Genomic DNA, 16,910 nt, shown 5'->3' with positions numbered 1-16,910 from the left:
CCTGCCACGAACCCGTGCTGGTTTCCCCTCAGCATAATTTGTCGTGCCGGGCTCTCACAAATGTGAGCCTTGATGATTTTCTCAAAGATTTTGCCAAGGATGGAGGTGAGACTGACTCACCTCCATCCTTGGAGGTTTTGCCTGGAACTGACGTTGGAGCCCCGGAGGGAGGGGGTTTTCCATGGTGCGTGGAAGTTGTGTTGGAACCCAGAAGGGGGAGTTTTCTGTTGTGGTTGGAAGTTGTGTTGTAACCCAGGAGAGGGAGATTTTGGTTTTGGGTTATTGTTATGACCGGAGGACTGGGCGAGGCTATAGGGGTGGAGGAGGCCTCAAGGCAGTAGAAGGGGGGGTTCCTAGCACCGCAGGGGCACTGTGTTGTGGGGTGTCCCAACCCCGACCCCAGCGTGGGAGACTAGCGGGACAGGCCCGGTGGGGCATAGGCCCAGGAAGGCAGGTCTGGGGGCCAGGTAAGGCTAAGGCTGCCTGAGCCCCAACTTTGGGAAGCCCGAGTCGGGCACAGGACCCAAGGAGGGGTCCGGGGGCCAGGTGAGGCTGAGGCTGCCTGAGCCCCAACTTTGGGAAGCCCGAGTTGGGCCTAGAATGCCCCAGTGCGGGCGGGCGCGTGAGAAGCACGGGCATAGAAGGCCCGAGTGCGGGTGAGGAGCACGAGGAGCGCAAGCACAGGCCCGAGTGCAGGCGAGGAGCGCGAGAAGCGCGAGCAAGGCCCCGGTGTGGGCGGAGAAGCGCGAGAGGCGCAAGCAAGGCCCCAGTGCGGGTGGAGAGCGTGAGAGGCGTGAGCAAGGCCCCAGAATGGGCGAGGGCGTGGACATTGAGCAGGCCCCAGTGGGGTCCTGTCTGTGGGTGAGAGGCCCCGGGAGGGGGCGCGGATGTTGAGCAGGCCCCGGGAGGGGGCACGGATAGTGAGCAAGGCTCCAGGAGAGGGCAAGCATAGGAAGAAGGCCCCAGGAGGGCGCGCGCATATAGAGTAGTCCCAGGAGAGGGCGAGTATAGGGCATAGAGTCCTGGCATAGTAAGGTGGGCACCGTGCCACAGTGGGCAGGAAGGCAGCTTCCCATTAATAATATAAGATCAAAGATGTGGCGGGCGAGACAGCGGGTGCATTCAAGACCCAAGTTGGCACAGGTAGGTAGGGCACTGGGGGAGGTCACGGCACCCCTGGAGGCCGTCCTGCCACAAGCACTCAGTGTGCTGATTGACTGTCCAGCTGCAGAATCTCACTCGCGCACTCGCACACACACACACACACACTCTCATACACACATACACTCTCACACACACACACTGGGAGCAAATCTACAGTGTGGTCAGTCCATTTACTCCTCAGATCTTTTCTCCAAGACCAGAATGGCTCATGACTATCCTTGTGCCCCACCCCATTCTAGAAGAGATGGAACTGCTGTATGGTGTTATCCTCCAAGATAAGAAGTCATGGTTTACCATTGCCTCTGTGGACTGGTTTTGGGGGCATGGTGCAGTGCATTCCGGAATAACAGAGGACTGTACCATGCCCTATCATGTTCTAACTGGCCAGATGTTAAATCGTTTAATGTTTCACTTAATGTCTGGGATGTCATGGGCTATGTATGAGTTTCACACAACAAAAGCAACATTTGCCAGGGCCCTGGGACACTCACTCTTTTTGTGCAGTAGGAATGTCCCTGATTTCCATAAACAGTTGAACCCAACTACAAATAGCAGCTCTCCCTGTCACTGTTGCCATAATATTTGCCTTGCAGATATCTAAATCAGAACAAAATTAGAAGTGTGGACACGGCCTAAATTGAAATAGAGATGTTAGTGGTCAGTGATTATTTAAAACCTTGCCTTTTGTCTTATGGCAGCAGGCATCTTTCCAGCAATGTTTTGAAGCTGCAGAAATTTAAATGGTGGCTTTTCCTCTCACTTGTATTCATCAATCTTCTCTTCCCCTCCTCCATGCTCCACTGAGACTATCTGTGCTTTACATGTTCTTAACCAAAGGCTTTGCAGTCCTTTTGAAAGTAATTATAGCATTTTGTTTGATCTTCCAGGTCCTGTGCTGTGCCCCATCAAATGTGGCAGTAGATAATCTAGTGGAGAGACTTGCTGCTTACAAAGTGAGGATTCTGCGCTTGGGTCACCCGGCTCGTCTCCTGGAGTCCATCCAGCAACATTCCCTGGATGCGGTTTTGGCCCGTGGAGATAATGCCCAGATCGTAGCTGACATCAGGAAGGATATTGACCAGGCATTCGTATGTGTCTCATTTGCTCACAACATACTTTCTCTGTAGTATGAACACTTTCTCAATAATACTTGTATTGCCAAACAGTGCTCTGCATTTGTGTTAACATGTCAAGCACTTTATACCTCAATCATAACTTCTTTTCTACTTCCTGCTCACTTGAGATCATAGGAAAGTAGGGCTGGAAGGGACCTAACAAGGTCATCTAGTCCAGCCCCTGCTCAAGGCATGGTCATCCCAGATTAAACCATCCCAGTCAAGTGTTTGTCTCCCCTGCTCTTGAAAATGTCCAGGGATGGAGATTCCACAGCTTCTCTAGGTAGCCTATTCCAATTTTAACCTCTCTTGTAGTCACAAAGTCCAATCTAAACTTCCTCTGTTGTAGTTTGAGGCCAGTGCTCCTAGACCTGTCCCTTACAGCAACAGAGAGAAGTCTGTTGTCATCCTCTTTATAATTGCTCTTCAGGTATTTGAAGAGAGAGATTTGAAGGTAAGCAGCAGCTCCAGTGTGCAATTAAGCATCAGACTCACCTGTCTTTTTAAAGAGCAAATGGAAGAAAAAAACAGGCCTTAGATTTATTGCAAATTAATTATAGTGCAAATAGCTTAAAATGATACTTGGATTAATTGTATGAGCATGGTTTCATGCCTGTAAGGATCCCTGAAAGTGAGATATGGTGATGAGTTTGGACCTGTGCTGCAGGTCATTTAAGCAATGTATATAGGACAGATTCTTAAGCCTGGGGTTTACCTTTGCTTGCGTGGGAGGGATTGTTGTAAGGGCTGCTAAAGGTTAAATATAATACACTCTAGAAAACTGTTTGTGTAATCAATTTACTATGGTTCAAAAAGAACACTATAGCTGTCCTTTCCAAAAGGGCCCGGAAGTGGGGGTAAGAACAGTGGAACTTGAGTTAGGGGGCCCAGCTAGAGAAAAGGGGTGGAAGTTGGGAAGGCCAAGACCCTGGCAAATGATTAGAGGCCTGACATTGTATGGGGGCAAGTTGTCCCATTACAGTGATTAACCAGTAATACCTGCAAAACCTGGGCATGGCTGTAGGGGCAGAAGGAAACCACAAAATTAGCCCTTAATGTAAGTAGGGCCTCAGAGAACAAGAACTAAGAGTGAGCGAGCACCCTAGGTTCCCCAGCCTCCCCTCATTACTTTTAATATCAAGGTGTGGCAGGAGAGGAAGCAGGGTGAGACCCTGGGGCTAGGTACAGACAGTCAAAAACCCGAGGCCGAGTCAGTTCAGTCTTTGCAGGTTAGTTTAAGCTGCACAGATTACATTCAAACAGAAGTAAACAGACACTTTGATTCAGGAAATGTAGCCCTGTGTCTGCAGTGCCTCAGGCCAGAAGCTGGGGCGGGCGCTACAGCACGGCTTTCTGGCTGTGTGTTCACTTCCTCTTCCCTGCTGCCTTTGCCGTTTCTGGAATTTGCAGTCCAGAATTACAGTAGCAGGACTCTGCCGGGTTGCTCATTACTTCCTTTTCCTGCTTCCAGGTGCCTCTTGGATTTGTAGTCCACAGTTGCAGCCAGCAGTAAGTTTGAGCAGGGAAAGGGGTGCTTAACCCCACACCCTGGGCCCAGACCCTAGCTGGGGTTTGCCTGGGGGGAGGCAGTCCCTCCCCTGTAGGCTGGGCTGCATCCCCCATCAGCTGACCCTCACTGCTCCAGCTAGGGAGCAGAGGGGCAGGACCATACCTGCTGTCTGGAGTAGACAACACAGCCCAGCCCAGGGCTGGAAAGCATGCTGAGGGACTCTGATTTAACTTGAACCAGGAAGAGGTCTGGGGCAGAAGTTCCATAAACTGGTTTGACCCAAATTAGTTAAGTTGGATACTGCATTCCACCAGGTTTATCTTAAACCAGTTTCAGCCATTTTAAACTGGCTTATGTGCACTGAGCTTGTGTTCTATTATACGTTTAAACTAGGGCTGTGCAAAGCTTCAGGTGGTGATTCGATTCGGAGGAGATTCAGCCGGATTTGGTGGCCAAATCTCTGAATCAAATCAGGGGACCAATTAAAAGGTCTGAATTGATTCAAAGCTCTCCGAATCTTTGGAAAACATGCGGAGAGCTTCAGTGATTCAGACAGTCCCCAGTGGCTGCAGCAGGGAGCTGGTAAGTAGGAGCAGGAGAGGGGGAGCTGGAGGGAGGGACAGGACTATGGGGGGCGTTGCAGTCCACCTTCCCTTTCCCATCTTCCCCAACACCTCCCTCCCTCTCCCAGGTTGTTGGTCTGGCACCTTTCTCTAGTCCTACCTTTTACAGTGGGAATAGAGCAAAATGTTCAAATGATTAAATAACTTCATCATTCGATATCTGATTGCCTTGAAATTTCCTCCCATCTCCAGCCCCTGGGAGAAAAACTGAAGGGAGCTATTGAAAATCGTAACTATTTTTTAAATGAGTTTTAACACTATTAAATTAGTTTGACATTTTGAATTAGGACATGAAGGTTCAGTAGATGTTATTGCATTTTTCCCTCCCTTCCTGACAGCAGCCTTGCACAGGATGCCTTCACCATGGCAGTAACGCACCATGAAGGAAGATATTTGCCTCAGCTGAAGTATCTTCTTCTCTAAGCACACACAATACATCTTGTTACATCTGCCTGCAAATAGTTTGCTGTGTACGAAGATAGATCCTTCCCTAAAGTCTTTGCTTTTTTACCCTAAATCTGTGGAATAAAAGACCTACTCAACAACCTTTTTCTAGATCTGTTACTCCCCCCTGCTCCCGGCTTCTGATAAAATACTGATTTTGCTAGTAATCTCTTGGTGTCAACAAACTGTCTTTGCTGCAGTCAGAAACATCTTCAGACATTGTATGGCTGCAGACATTGCAATGCTTTTTTTGGTGCAGGCTGGATGTGGCTTACAAATCCATAAACCTTCATCTGGAGCCATTGCTAAGGCAGCAGCTTACTTAAGTTCTTTAGTCAAGGCTATGCATCATCCTGCATTCCTGCCGCTGTCTTGGAACATGTTTACAGTACAAGCATCTGGGAGCTATAAAGGAGTCTTTCTTGGTGGGCAGGTTTCCTGGGAGTCTTAAGGTTTCTGCAGGTTGACCTCAGAAGCAGGACTGAGCTCCACGGTTAATAAGTATCCTCAGCCAGGGAACAGTCTCATAAAATGAATGGATTGCTTAGTATCTGCCTTGACAAGGACTTGGGTTGTTTTCACATCTAATAAGCTTTTTTTTATGATGTCTTAAGCCATTTCATGTCTTTCCAATTTGCAAGTTATTTGCTGCTTTGCTTGGGGGTGAGCTGAATAAATGGGGAGATAGTGACTGATGTGTACTTTGGGTCTTGCGATTTGCCATAGCAGGGTGGAAAATTGAGAGAAAAACAGGGATTCATGGGTACTTGGGTTTCCTTTCTTCTTCCTCCTGAAAAGGGGACCTCAAGCAGCTGATGGCCTGTGTTCCAGAGTGACTGCTATTGGGAGGTATTTAAAAAGACATATACCTGCTCAAGTTCTGAAATGCGGACTCAAAAGGCTCAGTACACCCTGTGGTTTTATTGACTGGGTCACGTACCTATGAAATCCTCCAGATTTGTTCTCTTCTTCCTTCGCCTAGTGGATTTATGCTGCCACCTTTCATTTACTTAAAAAAAACCTGAAGTTCTCTTCAGGACCCATCTTTGTGCATTTGTTTGAAAGTGTCTGGCAAAATGGGTCTTGGTTTGGCTGAGGCTTTTGCATGCTACTGCAGTGTAAATTTATGAGCAGTGGCATGATGTTATGTAGCTTTCACAGTATACTTTAACACTCATAGAGGCACTCAGGTAGCTTCCTAGCCCCTACTCATATACCATAGCAGGAAACTTGGAAATACTGAACAAGGTCAAACGTGTATTGGCTGAAAATGAACAAGGTACCATATTGAGGCAGTCTCCTGCTCCCTCCCTCAGACCATCTTTACTTCAGCATCCCTCCTCCTGCCCTTCATGTTCTCATCCTTCCAATACTACTACTACTACTGCTACTACTACTAATACTACTACTAATAATAGGAGCCCTATAGGCCCTAGAGGGCCTTCGCTGTCTCCACTATCTTCCTCTATTCCTGGCTGTTGTGTACCTTCATCCTCCAATCATCCATATTTAATTTCTGTAGGTTTGACACTTCATCACCTAGTCATCTTCATCTTGATCTTCTAGGTCAGTGTTTTTCAACCAGTGGGACTTGAAGGTTGCATAGGTGGGACTTCAACTCATTGCCTGATTGAAAAAATCAAAGTTGTTTGCACTTCAGATAGATGAATCAACAGATATCTCAAATAGTGCAGTTTTGTGGGGATTTGTTTTTATCATGGTGGGACCAGGGTTTTTTGACACAATGTCTGGTTGGACATAAGATGCAAAAGGCTGAGAACCACTGTTCTAGGTGACCTTCTTCCCTCCAGTACCCTGGGGAGGACTTTCTCTGGTGCCCATATCGTTTCCATTGTTTCAAAGTGCCCCAGCTGCTATAGCAGTTGTTCTCTGATTTCCTGTCAGGGTTAAGTTTTTGTATAATTGATAAAGCTCATTACTGCTTCCTATGAGCCATTCTTGTGTTATGTGATCATACTATCTATGCACCTAAGATTTTCCATAAGATCTTCTTTTCAAAATGAATAGTTGCATCTCATTTGCTTGTGAGATCACCTAGGTTTGACTGCCCTAGGTTATACATGTCTTGATTATAGCTTTACAGACTTGCCTCATTCTTCCTCCCTTATTTTTTCTGTCCTCTGCCTTGTCCTTTTCACCAACTCATTTTTTTCCTTTTTCTCATTTCCTTTGCGTCTCCCAAACTCCCCTCTCTCCAGAATAATTATGGAATTAACACCATATTTGAAAATCACTGTTGTGTTCACTCTATACATCCTCTGCCTTGTCTACCTCTAGACTGTAACCTTGCTGGGACAAGGACTGTATTACTCTACAATGCTTATTGCCATGGGGCTCTGATTGTGGTAATGCAGTAATAATAACTTCTTATGGGTCCCCTTAGGTGCATGGATTTTATGTGCAGGATTTAAAGACAAGGATAATGGTAAAGAGAATTCAGTCTTCCTACAAGCTTACTCTGTGCTCCAAAGGGTACCTTAGGGCTGTGCTGCCAGGCTTTTGATGTTGCCTTTGCTCTGTGGTGCGCTCTTGACTGCGGTCTCTGCTGAGATCCACTTGGCTCTTTGCATCCTAAGGACATTAGGAGAAATCTAGGTGCAGTTATACTAGATAGTTTACTAGCTGTTTTAGTTTAACCAGATCCCTTTCCAGAGCAAATGTTAAAGCACAATGTACTAGATCCTGAGACTTTCCTAAATCCTGTCTGCTTCCTGAAGTTCTGTGAGGAAGAGAATTTAGCATCACTAGTTACAGCCAGCTCTCCATCCACTTGCTCACTTCCATACCAAACTTCTTACTGGAGCAGTATGGGTGAATGGCATTTTTGTAGTCTTTCCAGGCTTCTCTTCTAATAAGTTTTAGCCTCCAGGGAGATAAACGATTCCCAAAGTTGTTTTCCATTTGGGAAAGCATAATTGCTGAGGAAGAGGTTAGTGCCTTTCCAAGATAAATTACAATGGCAGGTGGCTTCATCAGTCTATCACAACCACCAAAGTTTAGCTGTGGATGTTCTGGGAACCAGTGGGCTTTTTTTTTAACCTCATAACCAAAAAAAAAAACCCCCAAACCCTTGATGTTCTGTTCAAAGAGATTGTTCTGAATCATTTGCACATGATCATATGCAATTATTAAAAAGTGTAGAGCTGTTGCTTAAGGCAGAGAAGTACAATCATTTAGCATTTTTATTTAAAAGGTGCTTCTAGCTTTACTGTCTGCCCTGAGTAAGAGTCAGCTCATGGCCTTAGCACTCCAAAAGCTGAGCAAGGAACAAATTGCTTTTTGGAGCCTTTCAGCTCTTCTTCAGTTTTCCTCTTACTTTGGCAAAGGAGTAAGGCCTCGGCTGTCCATTTGCCCTTGTTCAGATTGCTCCCTCTGTGTCTGCCAAGCCAACTACATCAGCTAGTGATTGGAGAGTAGTGGAGGGGAGAGAATGAGGTCAAGCTTACTGTTGTTCCTTGTCCTTTTCTGTCTCCCCTCCACAGTCATTTCCTTCCTGGAGGAGCACTGGGCAAAGGGGCAGGGGAGGTATGAGGGTTTTACCTGCTCTTTATCATCTGTGTCCCCAGTTAAGAGCTGTGCTGGTAGTATCTTCAGACCTGTGAGTTTAATCATCAGCTGGTTAAAGCTGAAAAAGACTGAGTGGTATTGAGAAGTGCTTGACTAATCTCTGGAAGGGATCATTATGCAGAAGAATGCATTTGGACTGTTTGATCAGCAGTCCAGCCTTGATTTTTCTGTGTCGGTTTTGATTGTATGAGTTTATCAGTCTCTTTTCAAAAACCATAGAGCCACGTTCTGTATGGGAAGCTACATTGCACTGGGGAAAAATGCCTTTCAGGACACACAAATGTGCTAGCTGGAACAGATCAAGATTGGGTAATGGATTATGTTGTCATAAAGTTCTAGATTCCGTACTGCAGGCCTTACTCGCATAATAGTCAAGAGAGTAAAACATTTACATTTGGTTCCCAGAGCAGTCTTATTTTTAATGGAGTGCTATTGAGTAGAATCTGCCAAACTGCACTTAAGCCAGTGTGTGCTGTTCTGATTATTAAATGGGCCACTAAAAGGCTCTGAGGGAAGCAAGTGTGTTGGATCAAGTCTGCTGGACCAGAGGCTCTGGGTTTTTTTTAATTTTAATTTTTGAATTCCATGTTGCAGGCCAAGACCAAAAGGACTCAAGACAAGGGAGAGAGAAGCCATTTTCTAAATGAGATAAAGACCTTGAGGAAGGAGCTGAAGGAGCGAGAAGAAACTGCTATGACTACAGTCCTTACCAAGGCTGATGTTGTTCTTGCCACAAACACAGGTTAGAGACATGGTTTTCTCCTTTGCACGAATATTAGGTCAAAAGGGGTGTGGTTAGAGATGACCAGTGTGAAGTAGTAGTGCATGATGAAGCTTCATGTGGTTTGAAGGGTTTCTTGCAGGTAATCTGTAATGGAATAAGAAACATGCAAAATACTTAGGTCTGGTTACCTGCTTTGCTATTAGAATCACTTTACTAGTTACAAAATGGATGAGGTAACATAAACTCAGGTTATCTAGTCCAGCCCTCTGCTGAAGACAGGATCATGCCATGCTTAACCTACACTTTAAAAACTTCTAGTCACAAAGAATCCACCACTTCTGTAGGTTACCTCTTTTAGTGCTCAACCACCCTTGTAGTTTAAAAGTTTTGCTTAATATCCAACCTAAATCTTTCTCATTGCAATTTAAATCTGTTACTTTTTGGCCTCTCTCCCACTGGACATAGAGGAAAATTGATCTGAATTTTCTTTTATCACAGTCCTTTTCTAATTTGAAGACTGTTATCAAATCTCCTTTCAGTCTTCTGTCCTTCAAATAATCTCAGTTCTTCCAACCTTATTCTAGATGCCATGTTTTCTAGGGATCTGTTAATTTTTGTTGCTGTCCTGGACTCTTTCTAATTTGTCCATATCTTTCTTAAAGTGTAGTGCCCCAGACTGGATGTAGTACTGCAGGTGAAGTCTCACCAGCACTGAACAGAGTAGATCTCTGTGTGTTGAGTTTGTATGCTTCATAATGCCCATATAAACCCAGAATAGATGGAAGTCTTGCATGTTTAACATAGTTCTGTAATTATTAGCTTTTCCATATGGCATCTGTCTTCCATTCTGTCTGTGCCCCCTCTCCTACCATTTAGCAGTGTAGGAAAGAAAGGATGGTTGTGATTCCCTGGCACCTGTTGTGATTATGACCTGCAGACTAAGAATTCGTAATCCCAGTGTCTCTATGTTAACTTCTTTCATGGTGTTTTTAATAGTGATAGACCAATTGCACTGAACCGTCCTCTGACCTGACACCTACTTTGTCTGTATTGATTATGTATCTTGTAAGCTTTTTGGGGCAGGGACAGGGTCTCACGATGTATTTGTCTGAGGCCTTCTACAATGGGATCTTGATCTCATCTGGGGTCATGTTGTGTTCCTGCAGTACAATTAATAAACCATAATGATACCATAATAATGCTTGCCCTTTGTAACCAGAGTGCTACGTACCAAAGCAAGAATGGTCTGCTATCAAGGCAATAAAAACATCCTGTGAAAAGTAATTTTTACAAAGGCCTCTTCACATGCATTCTCCTCTGCTGCTTATAAATCAGCCAGCCAAACCTGTGAAATGTCCTGGCCTTTATGAGGATCAGCTCCTTACAAATGCAATGTTTATACAGAATTATATGTTGCATTTTACAGATCTGTAAATGACATGAGCTCTTCTATGAGTCTTACAGATGGATTGAAGCCAGTTCAGTTAGATATAGGAACGGGAAAAGAGTGCCCAGAACAGATTTGCAAGTAAAACTGAACAAACTGACTTAAACTGATTCAATACGGACAAGTGCAGGGTACCGCACCTAGGGAGAAAGAACCAGCAGCATACCTACAGGCTGGGGAACTCCCTTCTCATCAGCACAGAGGCAGAAAAGGATCTTGGAGTCATTATAGGCTCCAAGATGAACATGGGCTGCTGATGTGGGGACGCAGTCAGGAAGGCTAACTGCACCTTGTCATGCATCCACAGATGCATCACGAGCAGGTCCAAGGAGGTGATCCTCCCCTTCTATGCGACACTGGTTAGGCTGCAGTTGAAGTACTGCGTCTAGTTCTGGGCGCCGCACTTCAGGAGAGATGTGGACAACATGGAGAGGGTCCAGAGGAGGGCCACTCACATGATCAGGGGGCAGCAGGGCAGGCCCTAGGAGTGGAGGCTATGAGACCTGAACCTGTTCAGCCTCCACAAGAGAAGGCTGAGAGGGGATCTGGTGGCCATCTATAAACTGGCCAAAGCAGACCAGCAGGCAATGGGAGAGTCCCTGTTCCCCTGAGCACTACCGGGAGTAACAAGGAATAACGGCCATTAGTTGATGGGGAGAGTAGATTCAGGCTAGATATCAGGAGGCACTACTTCACAGTCAGGGCAGCTAGGATCTGGAGCCAACTTCCAAGGGAAGTGGTGCCCGCTCCTACCCTGGGGGTGTTCAAAAGGAGGCTAGATAGACACCTAGCCGGGGTCATTTGACCCCAGCATTCTTTCCTGCCCATGGCAGGGGGTTGGACTTGATGATCTGCTCAGTTCCCTTCCCACCCTACCTACTATGAAACTATGAAACAGTTGTAGGGAGGAGATTCACAAATATTTGATTCTTTTGTAAGCACAAAAGCAGTTTTCAGCCCTACATGTGGGCTCATTTTTCAGAGACATTTCAACTTCAGTAATGCCAGTGCTCCAATTAAAATGGGTTTTTAATATGAACAGTATCCAAGAATGAGCTTTAGATTCTACCTTTGCTTCTTAAATTTTGCTTTTTGTGCTGTACTGGTTATTTATTTTGATGTGTATTTCTAGAGAATAACATTAGCTATCTGAAATTTGATCTCTGCTACTCAGTATTTTGAATCGAGTGGCATTTCTGTTTCCTGATTGGATCGTTTATGTGACTGGCCAACACAATTTATGCACTTATTTGATTAGCTCCATAATCATCCAACCAAGAAACAAAAATAATACCTTACAATTTATGAGAGTAACTTAAGTATTGAACATACCAAGCCTGTGGGCACATAAGATGTCTTTAAGCACATAAAGCATCCAGCAAAATCAACAGGACTATTCAAATGCTTATAGATAAGCATTTGCCAAAGAGATTTCCTACAGCAGAGCTCAATATGGCAACAAATACCATGTGTAAATATTGATTGTTCAGGAACTATTTGCTGAAGGAAAGTGTGAATAGATCGAAGAATTTCACAGGATATCCATGAAACCCAGCCTCTGCCCTCACCATCCCTCCTCCCTCCCCAATTCCTTTATTTGTTTGGAGTCAGTGGGCTCATCCACACATGCAGGCACATGCGCTTGCAACAGCTCAAATAGGGCCGGCCCAAATTTGAGCCAGGGATTTTTGCCTTGGCGTATGTACCTGGACATGAACTTTGCTGTGGACCAAGTTGTGCCACTTGGGGCAAAATAACCCCACCCAGCTCCTCCCTGATCTGCAGCCAGGGGGAGCTAGCTAGTATAAAAACCTGCCCTGGTGAGAAGCTCAGGGCTGCTTGCCCTCAGGAGCTTCTGAGGCCCAGGCCACTTGGTACCTGGGGACACTAGCCCTTGTGCCAGCTGGACTGCTGAAGCAGCCCTAACTTGGAATGGCCCCTGCCCCCCCTACCCACTGCAGCAGTCTGGTAGTGGGGGCTGCTGCCTGGCTGTGACCTGCTGCCACCTGCGACAGCTTGTGGCCCCAAGGCTGCATGCCTGCCAGACCCGGATGGTGACTGCACAGGTGCAGCAGAGGCATCTGCACCTCTGGGCCAGCTGCCAGTGGGCTGCAGCTGCATAGTTGGCCTCTGTGTGGCACTACTGTCATGTGTGCCGCCGCCCTGCTATCTGGGCAGCTATTGCCTAGAAGATGTTGTCAGTGTGTTGGCCTGCTTTGAACTGTCAAAGCATGTCCTTCTGGCCTCAAGTGGCCAGGAGGTCAGCCACTTCCAGATGGGTCCTGGGTACCAGCCTTGAGCAGGCTCCACTGCCTGGGTCCTGCCACTTGCCTCACTAGCAGGAATTCTGGTGGTCCCTATTTAAAACTGCAAAATCCCTGATAAAAGAATCCCAAATTCACTCTTTAAAAAAACCCCAAATCCATGTTCTTCCACAATTAAAATGAGAGAGAGAGATATCAGTTGGGCAATGTTTTATTGATATATTTACAATGTTAGAGCATTTTGGATACATACCAGTGTCTCAATCATTATAATAAAATAAATTCTAAATATCTATACATTTTGATGCGTGCTTTTGGTTTTCTTATTATAGAATAATTAGAGCCCCTCCCCGAGCCCTTCACTAATGAGGATGTGGGGACAAATGCCCCTGCAGCAATAGTTCCTGCCAGCAGGTCTCATCCTGGGGCTACAGCCCCCGCACTGGCCCACTCCTCCCCCTTCCCCACCCCCCCAAAATGGCCCACAACTCACCTTCTCCACAGCAGTGACCATGGGGCTCTCAGGGCCTGCTGCAGCCAGAGCTCCCAGTGGCACGGCACTTCCCTGGTGGCTCAGAGGCGGTGCTGCCTGTCCTGCTTGTCCTGGGGCTGGTAGAGCTCGACCCAGGGCTGTACTGCTTCAGGCAGCACTGGGGCCATTTGCGCTGTCAGGCTGGGCCAGTTCTATGGCAGCAGGCCCAGCTCAGCATGCAGGCACTGTGTCTTGCACCGAGCCAGGTCCTGCCAGCATTGCGGCTGCTTGCGCCATCAGGTCGATCCAGTTCCATGGTGGCAGGACCCGACTCTGCACTCAGGGACCACGTGTTGCACCAAGCTGGGTCCTGCCGCCGTGAACAGGTCCACCCTGACAGCATGAGTGGCCCCAGCACCAGCGGGACCTGGCTCAGCACGACATGCAGTCCCTGTGCTCTGAGCCGGGTCCCACCACCATGGAACTGGCCCAGCCTGATGGTGTAAGTGGCCCCAGTGCTGGCTGAAGCAGCACAGCCCTGCGCCGAGCTGCACCAGCCCTGGGACGAGTGGCACAGGTAGCACTGGCTTAGCCACCGGGGAAGCGCTGTGCCCCACTGGGGGCTCTGGCTGCAGCAGGCCCTGAGTGCCCCGTGGTCACTACTGCAGGGAAGGTGAGTTGTGGGCCGTGGCGGGGGGCTGCAGCCCCAGCAGGTGGGGGCAGGTGGGGACCCGTCCCTCCTAAGCAGCCCCCACCCACAGTTTCCCTCCCCCACTACCCTCTAGCCACACAGCCCCAACTCCAGTCCCCTACACCGCCCATCCCTACTTGGGCCTGCATCTGGGTTGCTACAGCCTGTAGCGCTCCTTGCCCCGCACATGCTGCATTATCAGGGCAAGGGGCAGCCATAGAGATGCTCTGGCTGGCTACCAGAGTGACTCTGTGGAGGACTCAAGCCTCTGTTTGCCCTTCTTTTCCCCATATTTTATTTTGATACCTTGATCTCCTGGTATCAGATTTTGAGCCTGCGCTGCACATTTACAGTGTGGGGAATGTTTTTTTGTTTCCAGCATATGTCTTGCAGCATCCCAAACTGCCGCAAGAGGTGTGTGTGCGCTCATCTGGATGCACCCAGTGACTCCATTTTAGCTGTAACTCTAAATAAAGGAAATTGTGCTGACTTTTTCTTTTATAGTAAATCTACCAGTCCATGCCTACCAGTGCAGTAGAGTTTTCCATCTGCAGTCATACAACTCTGCTGGCTTGTTAGCAGTTGTGAAATGGAAGGAACTTGGCCTTCTCAAAAACCCCTTTGTAAAAAGAACCAGTAAATCAATGCACGAAATCCAGCATAACTGTGACTTTTACAAAGATCTTGGCTGAAGCATCAATACCACCAGAGGTCCAGACCAGTGTGGCATCCTTCCGGATGAGCTCAGCAGGATTTATTCATGCAGACTGCTCTCTGTTGCTAAGCCAAACAGGAGGAAAGCTGACTCACTGCCCTCCTGGGGGACATAAGTGACCTTTAGTTAATGGGAATTCAGTGACTTAGTCCAACTAGAGCAGCCAGTTAGGAATAGGGTGCATCTGCCTATACAGTTATGCTTTGTGTGGGCTTCATTGACATCAGTGATTCTCAACCAGAATGCCATGGTACCTTGAAGTTCTGTGAAATCCTTTAAAGGTACCATGGGGGTCCATTCAATATTAGCACTGTTAGGTGTGCAGACACGTGGTTCACAAGATAAACCCAGAGATTTCAGATTAGAATCCATAGTGGCAAAATATTCTGACCTGTTGTCTCAGTTCTTTGCAACTGAGGATTGATCCATTATTTTTCCGTAGTCAAAAAATGAGTGAAAGCTAAGAGTTGGCATTTTCCAGGGGTTTCTTGAGCTTAAAAAGATCGAGAGCCATGGATCTGGATAATCTTGCAACTGTTGTTATCAAGTTACATACCCCACAGAACTGTACTGGATACATATATACTGAGAAAGTTTTGCTTAAGAAAAATGAATTCTGTTGATGCTGACAAACTGTTGCATAAATCCAGTGTGCCTGGTGTGATCCCAGATTGTACAGACAGGACTGGATAATAAGAAAGTTAAATCATATCTCATCAGAGTGGCATTCATCAGTTTTACAATAGCACAGGATCTTTCAAAAACTAATGTTGTTGCTCCGAATAACAAAGCACTTGTCTACCACAGCTGGCTTTCAAATTCTCTCCTGTTCTCTCTCTTCCATCTTCTTTTATTATTTATTTCTCAATTATTTTCAGTGCCTCTTATGTGCAGCTCTGATCCATGGCCCATAAAGGCATCAAATTATTTTTGTGACTGGACTCTGATAGTGCCTGACTTAGGGTGGGGAAGCCTGTTCTCAACAGTGAACACACATAATAAAAAGACCTGAAAAGTTCCATGCCCAAATTGCTGTTTACAGCATCTTGTACTGCACACTATCATAGATGCTCTCAGAAGTTGGTGTGCAGGATCAGTGCAGTTGGTGTTGCTAGCAGCTCTATGATGCATTGTTGAGAGGACACATATATTAGATAAGGTCTTTTCTGATAAAGATAGGTCCTTCCCACCCCTCGCACCAAAGTATCTCAGAGCACATGTAGGCAGACCTCATGTCTGTTTCCCTTTTGCTTTTGGTTGTGAATAGTTTTGTTTGTTTAAGTGAGCAGAAGAAAAGAGGGTGTTCGTTAGTATTTTTACTCTGCTTCTGCTTTGATGTCTTATTGGAGCATATTGTTCTATTTATCATCTGTGTTTTGTTGTTGTTTTTAAGGTGCTTGGATGCCTTTGGGCATAGATGCCAAAGCAAGAAGCATAATCAGAAGATGGTAAAAAAAGAAGTCCATTTTCTTTTTGCTGGACTGGAGAACTGAGCTTGTAATTCACTGTAGATTTTACCTGCTTTTAAGAACCACAGTTTAATTTGTGTGTGTTTTGTGTGTGATGACGATCTTTAAAGAAATAAGTTTGTTTGAGCTTATATTCTTTTTTTAATTAGGTGCTTCCCCTGATGGCCCCTTGAAGCTACTTCCTGAAAATCACTTTGATCTGGTGGTGATCGATGAATGTGCCCAGGCTCTTGAAGCAAGCTGCTGGATACCTCTGCTGAAAGCCAGAAAGTGCATCCTGGCTGGGGATCACAAGCAGCTACCACCAACAATCATATCTCACAAGTAAGGAGCATTTTCACAGTTTCTAAACCTCCCATTCATTATTCAGACATGATAAACGTTGTAAAGTTTCACACAAGAAAGAGTTTCATTAATGTGAAGTGGTTGACTCGTGTACTCCGCCGGCTGGTTTTAATGACACATTCATAGATGCAATAGACTTGCCTCAAGCAGGGCCCCAGTTAAAGATTCATTCAGACAGCAGGCTGTTTCATCCAGGTGAGTTAATGTTACATTCGGCTGACTAATCAATGCACTGCAAAGGTGTTGTGCTTCTGTATGATCTTAAGAGATGCAGCATCTTGTGCTTTGTACATGCTGGATGACTGGGTAATACAGGGTTTGTAAGATGAGGACAAGAGC

General features: G+C 46.3%; 1 protein-coding gene across 1 annotated transcript in view; it reads left to right on the top strand.

The window, feature by feature from the left end:
• The window catches only part of IGHMBP2 (immunoglobulin mu binding protein 2), a 114,774-nt gene that overhangs the window by 27,711 nt on the left and 70,153 nt on the right, over positions 1 to 16,910 (top strand). Inside the window, exons 6-8 of the mRNA XM_019547248.1 lie at positions 2,052 to 2,252; positions 9,039 to 9,186; positions 16,376 to 16,550. Coding sequence (XP_019402793.1) covers positions 2,052 to 2,252; positions 9,039 to 9,186; positions 16,376 to 16,550 — 524 coding nt within the window. The remainder of the gene's footprint in view (positions 1 to 2,051; positions 2,253 to 9,038; positions 9,187 to 16,375; positions 16,551 to 16,910) is intronic.

The sequence above is a fragment of the Crocodylus porosus genome, unplaced genomic scaffold (genome assembly GCF_001723895.1).
Source record: "Crocodylus porosus isolate Cpor-Errol unplaced genomic scaffold, CroPor_comp1, whole genome shotgun sequence".
In the NCBI taxonomy this organism is placed as follows: Eukaryota; Metazoa; Chordata; order Crocodylia; family Crocodylidae; genus Crocodylus; species Crocodylus porosus.
The sequence above is the reverse complement of the archived record's forward strand: the minus strand, read 5'-3'. Positions and strand labels throughout refer to the sequence as shown.